The sequence below is a fragment of the Gossypium hirsutum genome, chromosome D08 (genome assembly GCF_007990345.1).
Source record: "Gossypium hirsutum isolate 1008001.06 chromosome D08, Gossypium_hirsutum_v2.1, whole genome shotgun sequence".
Classification (NCBI taxonomy): domain Eukaryota; kingdom Viridiplantae; phylum Streptophyta; class Magnoliopsida; order Malvales; family Malvaceae; genus Gossypium; species Gossypium hirsutum.
This window is the reverse complement of record NC_053444.1, coordinates 62,895,510-62,913,045: the sequence shown is the minus strand read 5'-3', so window position 1 is coordinate 62,913,045 and position 17,536 is coordinate 62,895,510. Positions and strand designations below refer to the sequence as shown.

General features: G+C 30.8%; 3 protein-coding genes across 3 annotated transcripts; 2 read left to right on the top strand and 1 right to left on the bottom strand.

The window, feature by feature from the left end:
* The first annotated feature begins 3,064 nt into the window (after positions 1-3,064).
* Positions 3,065-5,484, top strand: LOC107962807 (oleoyl-acyl carrier protein thioesterase 1, chloroplastic). The gene is made up of 7 exons (XM_016899332.2): positions 3,065-3,528; positions 4,177-4,310; positions 4,390-4,503; positions 4,581-4,676; positions 4,741-4,828; positions 4,912-4,980; positions 5,050-5,484. The coding sequence occupies exons 1-7, from the start codon at positions 3,199-3,201 to the stop codon at positions 5,332-5,334; spliced, it is 1,116 nt and encodes a 371-aa protein (XP_016754821.1). The 5' UTR covers positions 3,065-3,198; the 3' UTR covers positions 5,335-5,484.
* A 17-nt stretch (positions 5,485-5,501) lies between these two features.
* Positions 5,502-7,780, bottom strand: LOC107962808 (RPM1-interacting protein 4). Its single transcript, XM_016899334.2, has 4 exons — positions 7,383-7,780; positions 6,246-6,800; positions 5,965-6,159; positions 5,502-5,865 (listed from the first exon to the last, which is right to left on the bottom strand). Exons 1-4 carry the CDS (start codon positions 7,386-7,388, stop codon positions 5,836-5,838), a joined length of 786 nt encoding a protein of 261 aa, XP_016754823.1. The 5' UTR covers positions 7,389-7,780; the 3' UTR covers positions 5,502-5,835.
* Positions 7,781-12,173: 4,393 nt separating this feature from the next.
* On the top strand, positions 12,174-16,670 carry LOC107962809 (uncharacterized). The gene is made up of 2 exons (XM_016899335.2): positions 12,174-12,624; positions 14,662-16,670. Exons 1-2 carry the CDS (start codon positions 12,339-12,341, stop codon positions 15,024-15,026), a joined length of 651 nt encoding a protein of 216 aa, XP_016754824.1. The 5' UTR covers positions 12,174-12,338; the 3' UTR covers positions 15,027-16,670.
* Positions 16,671-17,536: the final 866 nt, after the last annotated feature.

The following is a 17,536-nucleotide window of genomic DNA, read 5'->3' as shown; positions in this document are numbered from 1 at the left end:
GACATAGATAACATGCCATAAGATTGGAAGAGTTCAAGGATTTCTTCGACTTCGAGTCGATGAGACACTGGGCTCCAATTTACTTCGGTTTAATCGATGAAACACTGAGTGTTAATTTATTACTTCGAATTATCCGATGAGGGACTGGGTGCCAAACTGGTTTGTTTTGGTTGGATCCGTGTATTCGTCCTAGTCCGAGTCCGAGTCATGTTAATAGGGGTAAATGAATAATAAAGTCTTATAATTGATATTGAAATGGAATGATATGAGAAATAAAGTGGAATAGTGAATTGAATATGGTATGGATAAAACAATTGCATAAATGAAATGTGATTAAAATTGTGAAAAGCTATTTCTATAGCAAGTGATGGATAATTTAGTATTGTATGGTTTTAAATGTTCAATTGTGCTTAACATTTTATTATACATATTATATTGTTTTATTTTTAAACATTAGGATTATAGAAATACCACTGAGTTTTTACTCAGTTGTTTTCCTTGCGCAGGTTAGGTACTTAATTTTGATCGCCGATTCAGCATCCAACAATGATCCCGAACTCAAACGTGGTGATGTTTTTCCTTTTGTGTCGGCATGTACCTAGGGTGTCTAAATATTAATCATTTTGTGGATTAATTGTAAATAAGATTATAAGTTAATATTGGATGGTTATATACATATAAATATGTGTTTATGTTTGAGGTCATATTATGGCAAGTTTAAGTTAATGTTTAAATAAACATGAAATAGGTAAAATAGATTGAATTTGGAATGTTTACAAATTGGATTTGAATGATGTTTTATTGGAATGTTTTGATGATATAATTATGGTACCTATGAGGATACATTGGTTAGAAACCTAAGATGATTGTTTTGACATATTTTGGATGTGTTTGATTGTGTTTTGAATTTGTTAAACGAACGATTTTTGAGTTGCTTATTGTTTAAGCTTGCAGGGAATGGTAAATTTATTGTTAAATGTACATTTTGAGTCCACACGGCCAGACACATGGGCGTGTGACTGAACTGTGTGAGATACATGGCCTGACCACACGGGCGTGTGAACCCTGCAGCTTTGAAAATTTTTAATATTTTACGAAAAATTCTCTGAGCCTCCGAATTAGTCCTGATTTGTTTTTAACACGTATTTTGGGCCTCGAGGGCTCAAATAAGTGACATTATGTATGAATTTAACTGGTTTTTACCTGAATATTATGTGATATCAATGTATAAATTTATGTCTGTTTGATCGATAAGTTTCGGTAATGCTTCGAAACCTTATTCCAGTGACGGATGTGGGTTAGGGGGTGTTACAATTTCACTTAATTTGACTCGACTTAAATTTTATTTCACTCTACTCAATTTGAAAATTTACAAAATAAAGCTTATAAACTTGATTGGCTCAAAAATTTTTCATTCAATTCAGTCTGGCACTCACTCCTAGTTTATATAATTTAGTATAGGTAAAATACAACCAATGCCATTTATATTTTTGGTCATTTAATTTTAAAAAGTTGCAAAAAAATCATTGAATTGTTAAGGTTTTTTTTTAAGTCCAATTAATGAGTTTCGAGTGATGATTCGGCAATCGGATGAATCAATATTCATCAATGAAAAAAACATATCTTAAATTCAAGTCGATATGATAATTAATTTTAAAGATTAGAGAAAAAAAATTTGAATTTTAGTTCATAAGTTCATGACAATGCGAATAAAAGAAACCATACAACAATGATTTTAGCAGTTTGGGAATTTAAATAAAAATTTTTGAATAATCATTTTATAATTTTTAAAGTTAAATAATTAAAACGTAAATTTACTAACAATATTTAATATATTAAAATGGAGAAATAAATTGGTATTGAATATAATATTAATTTTAAAATTACAAAAATACAAAATCAATCACGTGTAACTTCAGACCACCTTCAGCTAACAAACAAAGCACGAAAAAAAACGACTCACGACAAAACTATGACTACGTGAATCAAATCTTATATTATATTCATTCACAATATTATTACATAATGATTTGATGATGTTATTTATAATGTTTTTAGTTAGTTTAAATGATTAATATTTTTTAATTATATATTAACGTTGATTTTTTTTAAAAAAAATTATTATTCATCTTAAAATATTAATGTCAGTATAATGAGTTAGAATGGGGCATTATTTTAAAAATATTTATTTCAAAATAGTTTGGCTGCTTTTTGATTGAATTAATTAATTATATTATAAAAGTGAATATATTTCTATTTTTTAAAAATTTATTATTGCCTTAAAAAATTGGATTTGCCCCTAATTAAATATTGAATTTAAATTATATCATATGTTTGATACATTAATTAAAATTAAGTACAAAATATAATTAAATTATTTAATAAATATAAATTTTATTATTATAAAAAAGTATACTTTAAAATTAATTGAAGATATTCTTTATTAAGTGATAAGCAACTCACTATTTACTTATCATTTTTTATATTTTTTATAAAAAATTCTATCATGTGATTTCTTATTGTAGATTATTTAATATGTATTAAAATTAAATCGTTAAAATATTAATTTTTAATTAATTTAATTTTGTCAATAACCCATCAAATATGGCTTAAATTTTAAATTTTAGCATATGGGAGAGACTAACATCATAATTTTGCCAAAACAAAATAATAATTGTTTCATGAACATGGATTATGTGTGACAAATGGTAATGCCGTAATTTATATGCAAACCCAATGTCAATTATAAACCACTGACTAGATCCCCTAGTCCCATAAGTATCAAATAAATAAGGTTAAAATATGTCATAGGTTCTTGTACTCTACATAAATTAATAATTTAGTCTTTATACTTTTATTTCTGTGAATTTAGTCCATCTAGTATCAAATTCAACTACTACCATTGTTAAATTTTCTAATGTGACATTTTGAAATTAAAAAAAAAAGAAAAAGAAAAAACCTCAGTAGCAATATAACTAAGAAAATGTTGTAATAAACCTGAATTTAATAAATTAATTTTAACTCTTTTGTTAATAATTGAACTTAATTTTTGAAATGTGAAAAGTAAATTAACTAAATTTCTAAAAATAAAAATATATAAACTAAATTTTAAATTTATGAAGAATACAATGACTTGCAAATAATATAAAATGAAACTAAAAGGTCTCTACGTTGTTGGGAAAAAGCAAAGCGAGAGAGATGTTGAAGTTTCCTTATTGTAATGTGACGGACCTAAATCAGGCCTTGGCTCAATGTAGGTTTGTGGGTTTACTTGGCCCACTTGCGTCTCGTCGGCAGAGCCCACGCGCCGTAGTCTCCTGCTCTCCCTCCTCCTCGGAATTCAGCCTGACGCCGGTTCAAGCCGTTATGTCGTGCCAGCAACAGGTCGGGTCGAGTTTGGTTAACCGGCTCCGGTTGGGTGGATTGACGGAAGATGGGTTCTCTTACAAAGAAAAGTTTATTATTAGAGGTTTTGAGGTTGGGATTGACAAAATTGCCACTATTGAAACCATTGCTAATTTATTGCAGGTATCCTTTTATTTTCTATTTTCTTTTTACAAAGTCCGGTTTCGACAAGGTTTTAGAATCAGATCAGTGGTTGAACCAATCAGATCATTGATTAAACTAATTTTTAATCCAATTTAATCGATTTGTACTGGTTCACGGGTCAATAAGCCTAACATGCTGCTCCGAATCAATGCCAAGTTGAGAAGAAAAAAAAACTCATGTACCAAATTGAATAGTAAAATCAAATATAGTATCATACGATATATTAACCCTAAATGAAACCCTACCACATTTTCATATATATTTTCGTTTTGGTTAATATTTGCCATAATTCCCTACACTCTTCAAACATTTTGGAAGTTAATCCTTGTACTTTTATTTTCAAGAATCTAGTCCCTCTACTTTTCAGATTTCAAAATTTAGATTCAACTATTAATACTGTTAAAATTATTTTATTAAATTCAAGTTTATTACAACATTATTTTTTTTAGTTACATGGTTACCCAGTGAAATATTGAAATATTAGCAATTGAATTTAAATTTTGAAATCTTAAAAGTAAAGGGTCTCAATTCATGAAAATAAAAGTATAAGGACTAAATTCTGATTTGTGAAGAGTACTAGAACCTATGACATATTTTATTTTATTTTTTTATTTTTATGAATTGCAGGAGGTTGGAAGTAACCATGCTCAAAGTGTTGGATTTTCAACAGATGGGTTTGGTACCAGTCCTACCATGAGAAAATTGCATCTCATATGGGTGACTGCTCGCATGCACATTGAAGTATACAAGTACCCTGCTTGGTACCCATCTTTATCTAAACTTAACCCGACATTTCTTCATGTTCTCGGTTCATGGTTTGACGTCGGTTTTGTGCTGTAGGAGGGATGTGATCGAAATTGAAACATGGTGTCAAAATGAGGGAAGAATCGGAACCCGTAGGGATTGGATCCTAAACGACGTCGCTACTGGTGAAGTTTTCGGCAGAGCTACGAGGTTCATCTTCAGCACCTCTTTTGCCTTTTCTTTGCACATTAGAAGATTTATAACATGAAGTCAATCTCATATGGCAGCAAATGGGTGATGATGAACCAGGACACGAGACGGATGCAAAAAGTTAGTGATGATGTCAAGGAAGAATATCTCGTCTTCTGTCCACGAGAACCTCGGTATGCGTTTTCCTTCGACTCAGAAATTGTATCAGTATCATTTGTGTGATGCTCGTGTTTACAGATTAGCGTTTTCGGAGAAGAACAATAAGAGTTTGAAAAGGATTGCTAAATTAGAAGATCCTGTTCGGTATTCCAAGCTAGGACTTAAGGTAAGATCTCAACATGACGAGCCGAACAATAATAAGCGTGTATTCGTTGTCGGAAGTCTTAATGTTCCTTTAAAATTTCGCAGCCAAGACGAGCTGATCTTGACATGAACCAGCATGTCAACGACGTAACCTATATCGGATGGGTTCTCGAGCTGATCTTTCAATGTCCAAAACTGATTTGGTTTTTGTAAGCTAACGATGATGCATGTCTGTACGGCCAGAGCATACCGAAAGAGATTATCGACACGCATGAACTGCAAGCTATCACGTTGGATTACCGACGGGAATGCCAACAGTACAATGTGGTTGATTCACTTACCGGTCTGGAACTAACAGAGGGTTCCAAAATGGTATCAGTGGGAACAAATGGGTCTGCAACTGCGACTGCAACTACAAGAGAAGATGATCACGATTGTCATCGGTTTTTGCATCTCTTGAGATTGTCCAGTGATGGGCGGGAAATAAACCGAGGTCGTACCGAATGGAGAAAGAAACCTACTAGATGAGGTTGCCGAGCCTTTGAGTTGCTGAAATGGAGAATACTTTTTATCGTAATCTACACGTAATAAATAAAAACTCATGCTAGCAGATCCATTGAACCGAAAAACAGTTAAAATCAGTTTCAACTAATAAAAAACTGCATTAAACTAGCAAAACACAAGTTACATACACATTTCTTCAAAATATTTGTTAATTATTTAACTACATTCAATGCTTAGTTTACATTAAATTGAACATGGAGAACCACCAGACACTAAACTTAGATTTTAAGACCTAAACACTAGTTGCACTCTATGCTTACCCAAGTGCCGGATAATAACATAACGAACGAAAAAAGGAAGTTCAACACCGATAAAATAACCGAGAAAGAAAAAGGTTCACCAAATAGAATACAGTGTTTATCATCAAAGAGAAAAGGCACACAAGTGGATATAATAAACCTCGCTTTGACAGAGATTACTCTGTTTCGAAGGAGCCTTCGATGTATTTACAGTATTTGACTGGACTCATTTTCGGCACCATGGAAGGCAGCAACTCTGTAGGAAAAAAGTGTATGCAAGAAATGCAAATATAATTAGGAATTTATATAAGATTCGTAGAAACGCGGTATTTGGACAGGTTCCTGAACAATGTACCTTAGCATTGCTGTTAGCTTGTTTCCGGTTCCGAGTGGTACGGTACGGAGATTGCTCACCTGGCATGCCTGGTGTCTTGCCCCCATTGTTCCTTTCTTCTCGCACCTTATTGAAAATGTGAGTATAACCATCAGCTGATGCCGGATTATTCTCGTCCCAATCACCGAATTTCGGAACAGCAGCACCTTCATCAGGCTAATGTATTGGAAATCAGTTCATTAGCAACAAGTTTTAAGACAACAACAAGGTTTAAATGAAATGACATGGAGAAGAGAAATTACACTTTCATCGCTTCGAGTATTTGGCCTCATTTTGGATCTCCCGGGAGTGCCGTGGCTACTATCGTACAAAGTCTTTGCTTCATATGCAGGTGATGCCATGGTACCTCTCCCTGCAACCCGAGCCTGGTGATGGAGTGGTGACTTCTCTATGCTGTTTTCGGATCCAACCTTTGGTCTCGTACCTTGTCTAGGAGCCTCACGACCATAACGTGTAGGTGTACTGTCCCCCAGAGCTCTACGGTTGACATTGTCATGACGTACCGGAGAGTCGGCGTACTGTTTGAAGTCACCTTCATCCCTGCTCCTTCCACGCTCATGTCCCCTTCTAACAGGTCCATCTCCTACCAGTTCATCTGCTTCCGGTTTCGTTCTCGGAGCCGGAGGAGCTTTATTTGGAGCCACATAATCACGACGCAAGTCCGGATTCTCTTGGGGATCATTCGGATTCACAATCTTCCCTCCGGTTCGACCCTTACGAGCCTTGTCAAAATAAGCTGTGTAAGGAACATCTTCTTCACCCTCCCAATTGCCAAACTTGGGTACATGAGATCGTTGCTAAAACCGAAACCGAAATCAAAACCGAAATGACAACTCAATGATTGTTCATAAATTAGTTGAAAAAAAAAGATTAAATAAAGAGAAAAGAGATAACATATAATGTGTTACAAATACCCAAAACCCTATATTCAAATTAGTTTTGGATGAACACTCTTAAGAAGATGGAACTTAAATAGCTCATTGTCTCCAACTTTTTTTCTTTTAATCAATTTAATCCACATTATTTTGTGGTTTGAGTTTTATTTGCATTATCAAACTAAAAAACCCATAAATTTGTGCAAGGCAATTTGATCCATAAGAGAAGAATACAAAATATACCCAGATCAGAATATTCACATACAAGTGATGCGCAAGTTCATTCAACCAATTAAAAGGCAAGAAAATAAAAGACCAGAATCTCAAACAATCCTAAGTTCACATCTCCAAATCAATAGATCATATAATAAAGAACTAAAACAAGAGTTTTTGATAAAATGAATTCCATAATTCTCAGCTTATTTGAAATTTTCTCGGGAAACAAACAGAAAAGTACCGTAAACTAAACCAAAACACAATAAAGATTAAAAAAAAAAAACTTACTGCCATTTCTTTCTCTCTCAGCAAACTTGAGAAAGAATCCCAGAATTCCCAATAAAAAGAAGCTACTTTGTTATCAAATAAATTTTTTAAGAACCCTTCGAATGAAATTCAAAGATAGCTAAAGAAAGAGAGAGAATTTAGAGATTTTTTTTTTAAATGAGAGAAAGAGGGTTATCAACCGTTGACCCACGCCATTGATAAAGTTTGACCTTTCACTCTCTTCTATTTTTTCTTTTGGTCTTTTTTTTTATCTCTCTGTAATAAAAATCTCTGTTCCTTCTTAGTTTCAGATGTCTCTCTCAAAAACCCAAACCGTAGGCAAAGTTTTCTCTCCTTCCACACCAATGCATTAACGTCTTCATCTAAATTTATGCTGTCGTTGGGGAGTGGAAGGAGTCATTTTTTGTGCTGGAAGTAGCAAGAGTTTATAAAGGCTCGGCTTTGCTGGCTAAACTGTTAAAAAGGAGTCCAAAATTTAACGCCGTTTAATTCTATTGGCGGCTGACTTGTCAACTTGTCTGTGTCTGTCTTTCTCCATGTTTATTAATATCAATTATGTTGCCAACTAGGTTGTGCTTTGGATTTTAAGCAATCTTTTATAATCTGTATACATTAGTTGATTAATTAAAAATTATAAAAATTAATAAATTATTTAAAAATTAGAAACCAGCTTAATTGGTTTAATCATTTGTTTTTTTATTTTGGTTTTTATCGAATCCAAGTTGTTTGTTTAAAGGTTTGTTCGATTCCTTTATCCCAATTTACGTATTATCCAATTGGTTTAATCTTAATAACAATGTTTTTAAAGTTTAACTTTAATAATATTGATTTTAAAAGTTTGAAGTTTGTTATAAATTTCTATATTTTTAGTAAATTTATAATTTAGTTCTTATATTTTTATTTTTGAAATTTAGTTTTTTTATTTTTCAAATGTCAAAATTTAGGTTCAACTTTTAATAATGTTAAAAGTATTTTCTTAAATTCATGTTCATTACAACGTCATTTCTGTAGTTACATTATTACCGGATAAGTATCATTTTTTTATTTCAAAATATTATACCAATAAATTTAACAAAAAGAATGTAATGTTTTAACAATTAAATTTGAATTTTTAAATCTAAAAAGTTGAGAGACTAAATTTCTAAAAATAAAAGTATAAAGACTAAATTTTAAAATTTTTAAAGTGTATAAGGATCTATAACATATTTCAAACCTCAAAGTAATTTGCATTTAAGTTAAACCATGTGGGTCATTTTCAATTCGATATGCTTTTTATTAAATTGATTTTAATTATAATTGGTGGAACATGTATTATTTATGATTTGTAATTATAATGTAGAAACCCTTTTGGGGAAAAAAAATCACGGGTAAAGGAGAAAAAAATTCACTAATGTTGAAATTCGAATAATACAATAGGAGTTCCGACTACATTTATTTATTGGTTGAAAAATATTATTCTAATCAATGTAAAATATAAGGAGAGTAGTTCTATATGGATTCTACTTGTACAATCAATGCCAAATAGAATAAGAGTAATTTTATACGAATTCTACTTCTATGGCCCTCGACCTTCGCCCCCCCACAAATCCCCTATTTTGTCACTGTATTTTATTTATTTAACAATAATTTGGGTCACACAACTCTGACATATTTAAAAACAATCTATATTATTATTTAAGCTCCTAACTAAGAGAATGTCACCCTCAATCGGATTACCGACTCAGTTAGACAGTTACAGGAATGTCATTCTATAATTAAAATAAGTAATATTATTCGAAGATATTTTAATATTTCCACTTAAAAAACCAATAAAAATATTTTTATTGTAGGATGTGAATTCACGTCAATTGCATTAATAAAACATTTAAGTTACCAGTTAGTCAAGACCTTTTTAAATATATTTATACATATTAGTTTTATTACCTGTATCAGTTTGAGTTGGTGTCATAAGTTAATTCGGCACTAACTTAAAAGTTTTTTATTTTAATAACATACAGATTTAGAAAATTATTAATTAATTTCAAACTACATATTTCATTATTTATTGGATGTGATTTTTTAACATATATTTATATTTTAAATTTTTTATTTTCACTAGAATAGCGTGTAGATTTTTAATATTAATAGATATTTTAATATAATATATATAATATTCATGTATTTCTTTTTAATTTTTATCTGTTTGTCGGCTGCTGTTCTTTAGACATCCCTTCAATTATTGACCCTTCTTAAAATATCTATTTTTAATAATAAAAAAATCACATTATAATTTATAATTTTGAACATATTTCAATTATCAATAAGATTGTATTTTGTGGAAGTTGATTTTAGTGATTGTAGTTATAATTTTAAAAAAATTCAGATTTTTAATTTTTTTTATTTTAATGTATTTTTTTTTCTGTTGATAAAAAATAATATATATATTAAATATTAGTTTACTTATTCTAAAGGGAAAAAAAGCATATGTTCTCCACTTGTAACATTAATTATTGGATAAAGTTCTTTCTTCTGGAAATAAATATGATTGTTTGATTTACAGAGTATATTTGTATACCATAATTTTGTGGCTTTTTGAAATTATTATTATTTTGAATGCTTTGCTGATTAAATTATTATCAACTTTAAACGCAAATGAGTAATTGCCACTATACATTTTCTAATCATAGAATATCAAATCTATTGGTGGATAAATAATAAAATTTTAAAACTAAATCTATTAATTATTTTTTAGTATTTATCTTTAAAAATAATTTGAAAATTAATTTGGATTTCTGGTTGAAAGGTGCAATCAGTTGGGCCCTTAATCCAAAAATAATAATCAATTGGATGTTTTAAATTGTCTTTTCTATTAAGGCCCCTAACGCACCGTTAAGTGCTAACATGGCAAGTGACATGATGGGCAACATGATAGGTAAAGTAACAATTGAGATGAAAATTTTGATAATGTGGCGGCTAACATGTAAAAATATTAACGTAGATGACTTAATTATTTTTTTAAAATTTTTTACGGGAGTTTAATTGATTTGTAGGGATTATATAAAAAATTTCAAAAATTTATAAAAATTATTGAAATCTGTTAGAAGTTCTAGGAAATTATATAAAATAATTAAAATGGAAAAATTAAAATTATTATAAAAAATTATCCAAAATTTTATTAAAATATTATAAAAATTGGAAATTTATAGAAAATCTATAAAAAGTATTAAATATCATAAAGTTTTAAATATATATTTAAAAACTATCAAATATTATAAAAATTATTAACATGTCATGAAAAAATAAGAAAATATTAAATAGATATTATAAAAATTTATAAATTATAGAAAATTATATAAAATCATTTAAATGATACAAAATCTATAAAAATTAATAAAAAAAGTTATAAAAACTTACTAAAAGTATAACAAATTTTAAAAATTTTAAAAATTTATATATAAGAAAATTATAGAAAATTTGTGTTGTTTTGAAAGTTCGGATTAGATTTTAAGTGGCCCAAATCCATTTCTCGACTTATTTAAAAAATTATGCCTTTTTTTAATTTATCGATCTGTGTTATTTTTTGAGAGGGAATGACTTTCAGCCACATTAGTTGAAAAAGCTTTTTCAGTGAAAATTGATAAATAGTTATATGTTAGAACTTTTATCCTTGAGTCTCAAATTCGATTTCGTTTCTGCTCATATTTTTATTTTCATGTTGTTTTAAGCTATTTTAGTTAGATGGCTAGATAATTGTAATTTTATCCTTGAGTCTTAAGTTTAATTCCTTTTATAAGTATTTTAACATGTATTTTTTATTTCATGTTGTTTCTTATATGTGTAATATTTATTTTTCAATCCATATCATGAGTAGTATATTGACATATTATATGTATTTGAAACAATTATTTGAAATATTTCACATATAAAAATATTTGAAATATCATACCCACAATGTAGATGAAAAACAATGATATTTGAAATAATTATTTGATTTTATAATATTAAAAATAACCATACCCCTGAGTATAGGAAAAAAAATGAATATTTGACATATAAAGAAAAATATATCTAAAAAATTAGTTGATATTTTTTAAAAATAATTACATATTTATTATTTGATCTTATAAATAAAAGACTTATTAATTAAAAATAATTTTTTTTGAAAACAATATATTCATTAATTATAAATATTAATTAATTTTTTTTGAAACAACCTAAAATAAAAAAAGAATATATTAAAATGTTTATAAATGAAATTAAACTTAAGATTTAAGGATAAAGTCATAATTATATAGCCATTTAACAAAAATAGTTAATGTATCAAAAATATTAATTAAGAAAAAAGAGCTTAAAATAACATGAAATAAAAAGTACAAATTTGAATAGGAGAGAAATCAAACGTGAGAAATACTAACATTTAACCACTTGAATAAAAAAAGTAACCTATCAATTTTTAGTAAAAACGCGTATTGTAGGACGCAATTTCAACTGACGTGATTAAAAACATACCCTATAAAACACGTTTTACTTTCTCTCTCTAAAAACTAATATAAATCGATAAATTTTAAAAAAACCAATCTATCTTCTAAAAAATTTTCTAACATATTTCTAAACATTAACAGAATAATTAGACCCAACATATGATTATTATCTAGACTTTTAGACTTCCAATGTCCTGTCTCTCATTAAAAGAAAAAGTGCCATAATTTATGCTTAAACCAAAGAAAAAATTGGCTTCTTTTCATGTTTCTTTTTACCCTTTTTCACCTTAAGAAAAGTAAAGTCCATTATATTAATTAATAATTCAGCTTGTCAAAACAAAGTTGCAGTAAATTTATTCAAAAATGGCTTCTTCTTTTACTTTGGGCTAAGTATGCAGATCTTTAGCCTACTTCACTGAAGTGGGTTTTTTGGTCTTAGTGGTTTCTTGCTGAATTTTTCAACTTTCACAATCAATTCCTTTTTTTTTTCGTGGAGATGATTCAGTTATTGTTTTTGGTTCTCTTTGCGGAAGGTCTAATGGCATTCCTTTTATTGGTAAAGATTGGTCCTTTAAGAGAACTTGTTATAAAGAGCTTAGATCAGTTAAAAATGGGGAAAGGTCCTGCAACTGTGAAAACCATTGCTGGCACCATGTCTGCAATCCTTTTATCAAGTTTTATGAGCATTTTAAAGATCCAAAACAAAGGTGCTAAGCTTGGTACTATGTCACCTATGGATCAAGTTCTTTGGAGAACTCACTTGCTTGAAGCTTCACTCATTGGTATGCCTTTTTTGCTCCCCCTCATGTTAGTATTTCAGCTGAATTCTAGGTTTTTCTTTTCGCCCGCCGGGGGGGGGGGCGTTAATATTGCATTTCATTTTTCAACATTAACCCATATTCAATTTACTTGTGTGTTGTATGAATCTCTTGGAATTTAGATTGGTTTAGCAAAAAATTATTTAGTGTTTTTCATTTTCCTGCTAAAATGTAGTGTGTTAGTTACAAATAGGCAAAAACACTCCAAGGATTCAGATTGCATTTTGCCTCATTTACTTAAAAAAATAGGCAAATTAGTACCTGTAAGCTTAGATTAAAGAGTAAATTAGTCATTTTTAGTAAAAAATTCATCAAGTTCTACCATTAAAAACTGGTTTTGCTGATAGAATAACGAAACAATTATACATGACATGTTATGTATTCGACGTATAGGAACTAATTTTTAATAGTAGAAGTGGATAGAATTTTTAACAAAAGGACCAATTTGCTCTTTGATCTATAAATGGGGACTAATTTGCCCCTTTTTTGAGTGGAGGGGGCAAAATGCAATCTGACTTCTAGTACAAGTGTCTCCATGCTACTTTTATCCAGTCCATTGATATTCATAATGAAAGGAAAAGTAGCTTAGTCAAAAGGGCTGGAAATGATTGCATATCAGTTTATTAAAGGCAGTAAATGATGGTTACTGGTGGTGCATTACTGCATTCTTTTAACAAGTGTTAAATTCGGGTGTGAGTGTTGAATAGGGGTGTATGTCTAGCTACGGTATGTTTAATTTTAAAAGCTTTTTCCTATATTTGGAGGATATGGATATGTGTCAAACATAGATACTAAAGGAAAAATGAAGAATTGGAACAACAATATATGTTTCTTCTGTTTTTCCTTTGTGCCTCGCATCCACATACATGTGTTTCCATACCAAGAATATCTTGGTGGATCTTTTCATTCATTCGCTGTTTCTGGTGGACGGTTAGATGTCATAGATCTAACACAATCATCTATTAGCACATTCTAGAATAACAAAAGAGACACGTCTAACATTGCTGCATTTGTGTTTTTGTTCTCCGTGTAGTGTTCTGAAATAGTCAGCTTAAATAAGCTTATGTATATGTAACCAAACTGACTGGACTATTCTCGCTATGAACCGTAACATCGTCTTGTGACTTATATGCTCTTATATGTCTTGTAATGAACTCCTTTGGTTAAAATTAAACAGTACAAAGCTATATTACCATGCAATGCATTTGGTTCAAGGTGTTTGCTGTTAAGGATTTGAAAACAGTTCTCTCAAATTTAACGCTCTTTTGCTTGAATGTATGCAACTTTTCGCTGAAAAAGTGCATATAATGTGAATTATACGAGGAATATTGTATTGATTAGTGAGTGGTCAACTGTTAGCATGTCAAGGTTATGTGGTACATATGGTAAACCAAACATACTCATCTTTATCTTTCACAAGATGGGTGCTTTGTTTGCTTGAATAGGAAGTAATAAAGATCGAACGATGCTTGTTTTCAGTTCATTTCTTTGCAATAGTCATATGCTACGTATGGTAAACAAACAAGTTCATGTGTATCTTTCGCTTGTGTGTGTAGAACCGATAAGTTTTTCAGGGTGCAGCCACTGATAAGATGATAGTATTTTTCATTAAATTGCGAGTTTGTGGTCAAATTTCCGTTCCAGTTGTCACTCTTTTACTTTGGAAGCCATATCCTCTTTAATTTATATCAGGGGGAAATGTGATCAACTGCTGAAGGTGTCTGGTTGTTCCGATTATTTTCATTGTTTTAAGGTCTTTGATGATGCCTTGGTTTCTCGTTTCTTTTACCATTCTTTAGCTCCAGTCTGAGCAGTCAAATGATGCCGGTGCATCACCTTTCATGACTTCGTGGTATTACTTATCAATTTACCACATTGCTATATATTTCTCTGTTATTGCTTGACCTGAAAGTAACGAGAATTGCTTAGCCATTGGTATTAGCTTCATATGTAATATTGAGTAGATCCTCCGTATTTGACCGTCTGAACTTGTTCTTGTAGGTTTCACCCTATTCCTTGGGTTCATAATTGATCGTATTCACCATTACATTAAAAAACTTATCAGGTTGAGGAGTAGCATCGGATCTTCAACAGAGGAAGTCCAACGTCTTCATGAAGAGAGAAAGCAGCTTAAAGAGAAGGATGATAAAGCGTCCTTGGAGATTAAGAAACTGAAAGAAGAAATTTCAACTCTATCACAAAATTTGAAAAAGCTAAAGTCTGAATCTGAAGAGAAAGACAGAAAGATCGAAACTGCCGAAGCACACGTTGCTTCACTCCAAAAACAATCGGCTGATTTACTACTCGAGTACGACCGGTTATTAGAAGATAACCAAAATCTTCAGAATCAAGGAAACAAGAGTTGAGGGAAATTCCGAAGTGACTCGAAAAGAAATCTGAGTTTCGGGTACTGATTTGTAAAAAAGAAAAGGGGTAATTCACTTGAACTTAGATTTTTTTATTAGTTTGTTAATCCCTTTTGTGTTTTGTAATAGCTGAAAAATCAGAGGAACATAAACATCAAGAACCATGTACTGACCTTGTCTGAACACCTGTCAACACAGATTAGAGTTTTGCAATTATCAAAAAGCAAAATTTTGTAAAATACGATGACTAATCGGTTTTTTGAGATAAGTAAATGGATTATAGATGTTGAAATTCAAATCCAGGCACATTACAAATGTGATTTTATTTGATTTGGTGTTGTTTAAATGATCAATCGGGTTTTACCTATCGCATGCACAAAGTGACACCATTATACCTGATGGATTGATCGGGCTTGAAGACTCCCTTGTTTCGGCTAATGGGAGATTCAGGTTAGATTTTGTATGTTTTGTTGATTCCGAAACAATGATTAACATTACTTGCCATTAAGGTACAATGAAGCTGGCACGGTGTGGGTGGCTAACTGAGCCAGTCCAGTTTATGGTCGCAGTGGGAATTTCACAATGGATGGAGATGGTTTATTGATGATTATGCAAGACTGTGGGAATCCAATCGTCCTGAATCCCGGTTGAGCTTTGAGAAGCTCATCGGCTGCCTTAGAAGATGATGGGAATGTTGTAGTGACGGAGTTGAATCCTGACTGTTCCAGCAGGGGAATCCTGTAGGAAAGCTTTGATTTCCCTACAGACTCATTGCTGCGTGGAGTGAAGCTAGGGAAAACTTCCAAAATGGTTGAAAATGGACACTTACTTTGTTGCTGCTTCCGGAGCTTTTTCTCTTGCATGGGGTAAAAATGGCTGTGGCATCGATCAACTAATCGCAAGACGCTGCAGAGAGGTGTTTTGGACGAGCGGCGCCTTGAACATGAATTATCAATGCTTCAAAAACATTGTATGGTTGACGTCTCCTTTCACAGCTTCTCAAAACAACTACAACTTCAGCTACGTTTCGAATGAGAATGAGAGCTATTTCAGCTATTCGGTTTTAAATGGGGCTATGTCAAGTTGGCATTTGAAACAGGAAGGGAGATTGTCCGATACCAATAAACCAGCCTTTTTGCCTGGTGCTACATGCAACATGGTTCCCGGTTGTCGACTTGCAAAACGGTTTTATTAGGGGAAATTGCCCGATGACGAAGAAATAGCAGTGAACAGGCTGTCGAGGAGTTCAGGACAAGGTCTTGTCGAGCTCAAGAACAAGCTCGTTCTTATTGCTAAACTTCAGCATATGAATCTTGTTAGACTTTTGGGTTGTTGCGTTAAAGCTGGCGAAGAGATGCTGATCTACAAATACATGCCGAACAAAAGCTTGGACTTCTTTCTATTCAGTTCGTTAATACTTTCTTAGATTTATAGTTGATGCACGGACACTGTAATACATTTCCAAAAAATTAAGATTTAAGTGTAACGTGCATCCATGTAGATCCAACTAAGAGAGAGCAATTGAATTGGAAGTCACGGTTTAACATCATTCAAAGGATTGTTCCAAGGACTTCTTTATCTTTATTGACACTCGAGATTACGTGTCATTCATAGAAATTTAAAAGTGAGTAATATTCTACTTGATTGAGATATGAATCCGAAGATTTTGGATTTCAACATGGCTAGAATTTTTGGGTGAAATTAATCCGAAGCTAATACGAATAGAGTTGTTAGAACATAGTAAGTAAATACTAATTACATATGTCACTTTTGACTTGTATTTTTTAAAAGAAAAAAATGCTAAAAACAACTTTTAATTCCATCAATTGCAGTGGTTATATGTCACCAGAGTATGTCATGGAATACAATTTCTCGAAAAAATTGAATGTTTACAATTTTGGAGTCTTGTCGTTGGAGATCTTTAGTGGCCAAAAGATCAATTGGGTTATTTTTCAACATGATTGTCCCATGAATTTAGTTGGATGTGTTAGTTTTGTTTTATCTCCAAAATCTAAAATTAAATCATATAATTTGTAGGGTTACTTTCATTTAAACTGATATTAAAATTTTAAAATATTTTAATTGAGTCTTTAAACTATTAATATTGTATCAGTTCTATCATTTCGTCAACTTAACTGTTAGTTTATGTGTTAAATGCTATTTCAAGTTTCATATAGAGTATATTTAATATACAAAGATCAAATTATAAATACGTGTATACTTATTATATGAACAACTTAATTTGGATCAAACATATATAAAAAGTGCCAATAATTAAAAAAAAAAAAAACAAGGCTATTTTTTTAACCCTAGGTCACATCTAAACTGTCCATATAATAATTACATGTCTCTACAATTCGATCCATTTATTTAAATATGTTTCATGTTAAATTTAAATTGCTATTTAATGCTCAAATTAATGGCTAAGCTAACCTAAATAATATGATACTAATTGATTAAATGCCAAAGTTACATATTTTATGTAATTAAATTGGTTAATTTATGAGAGT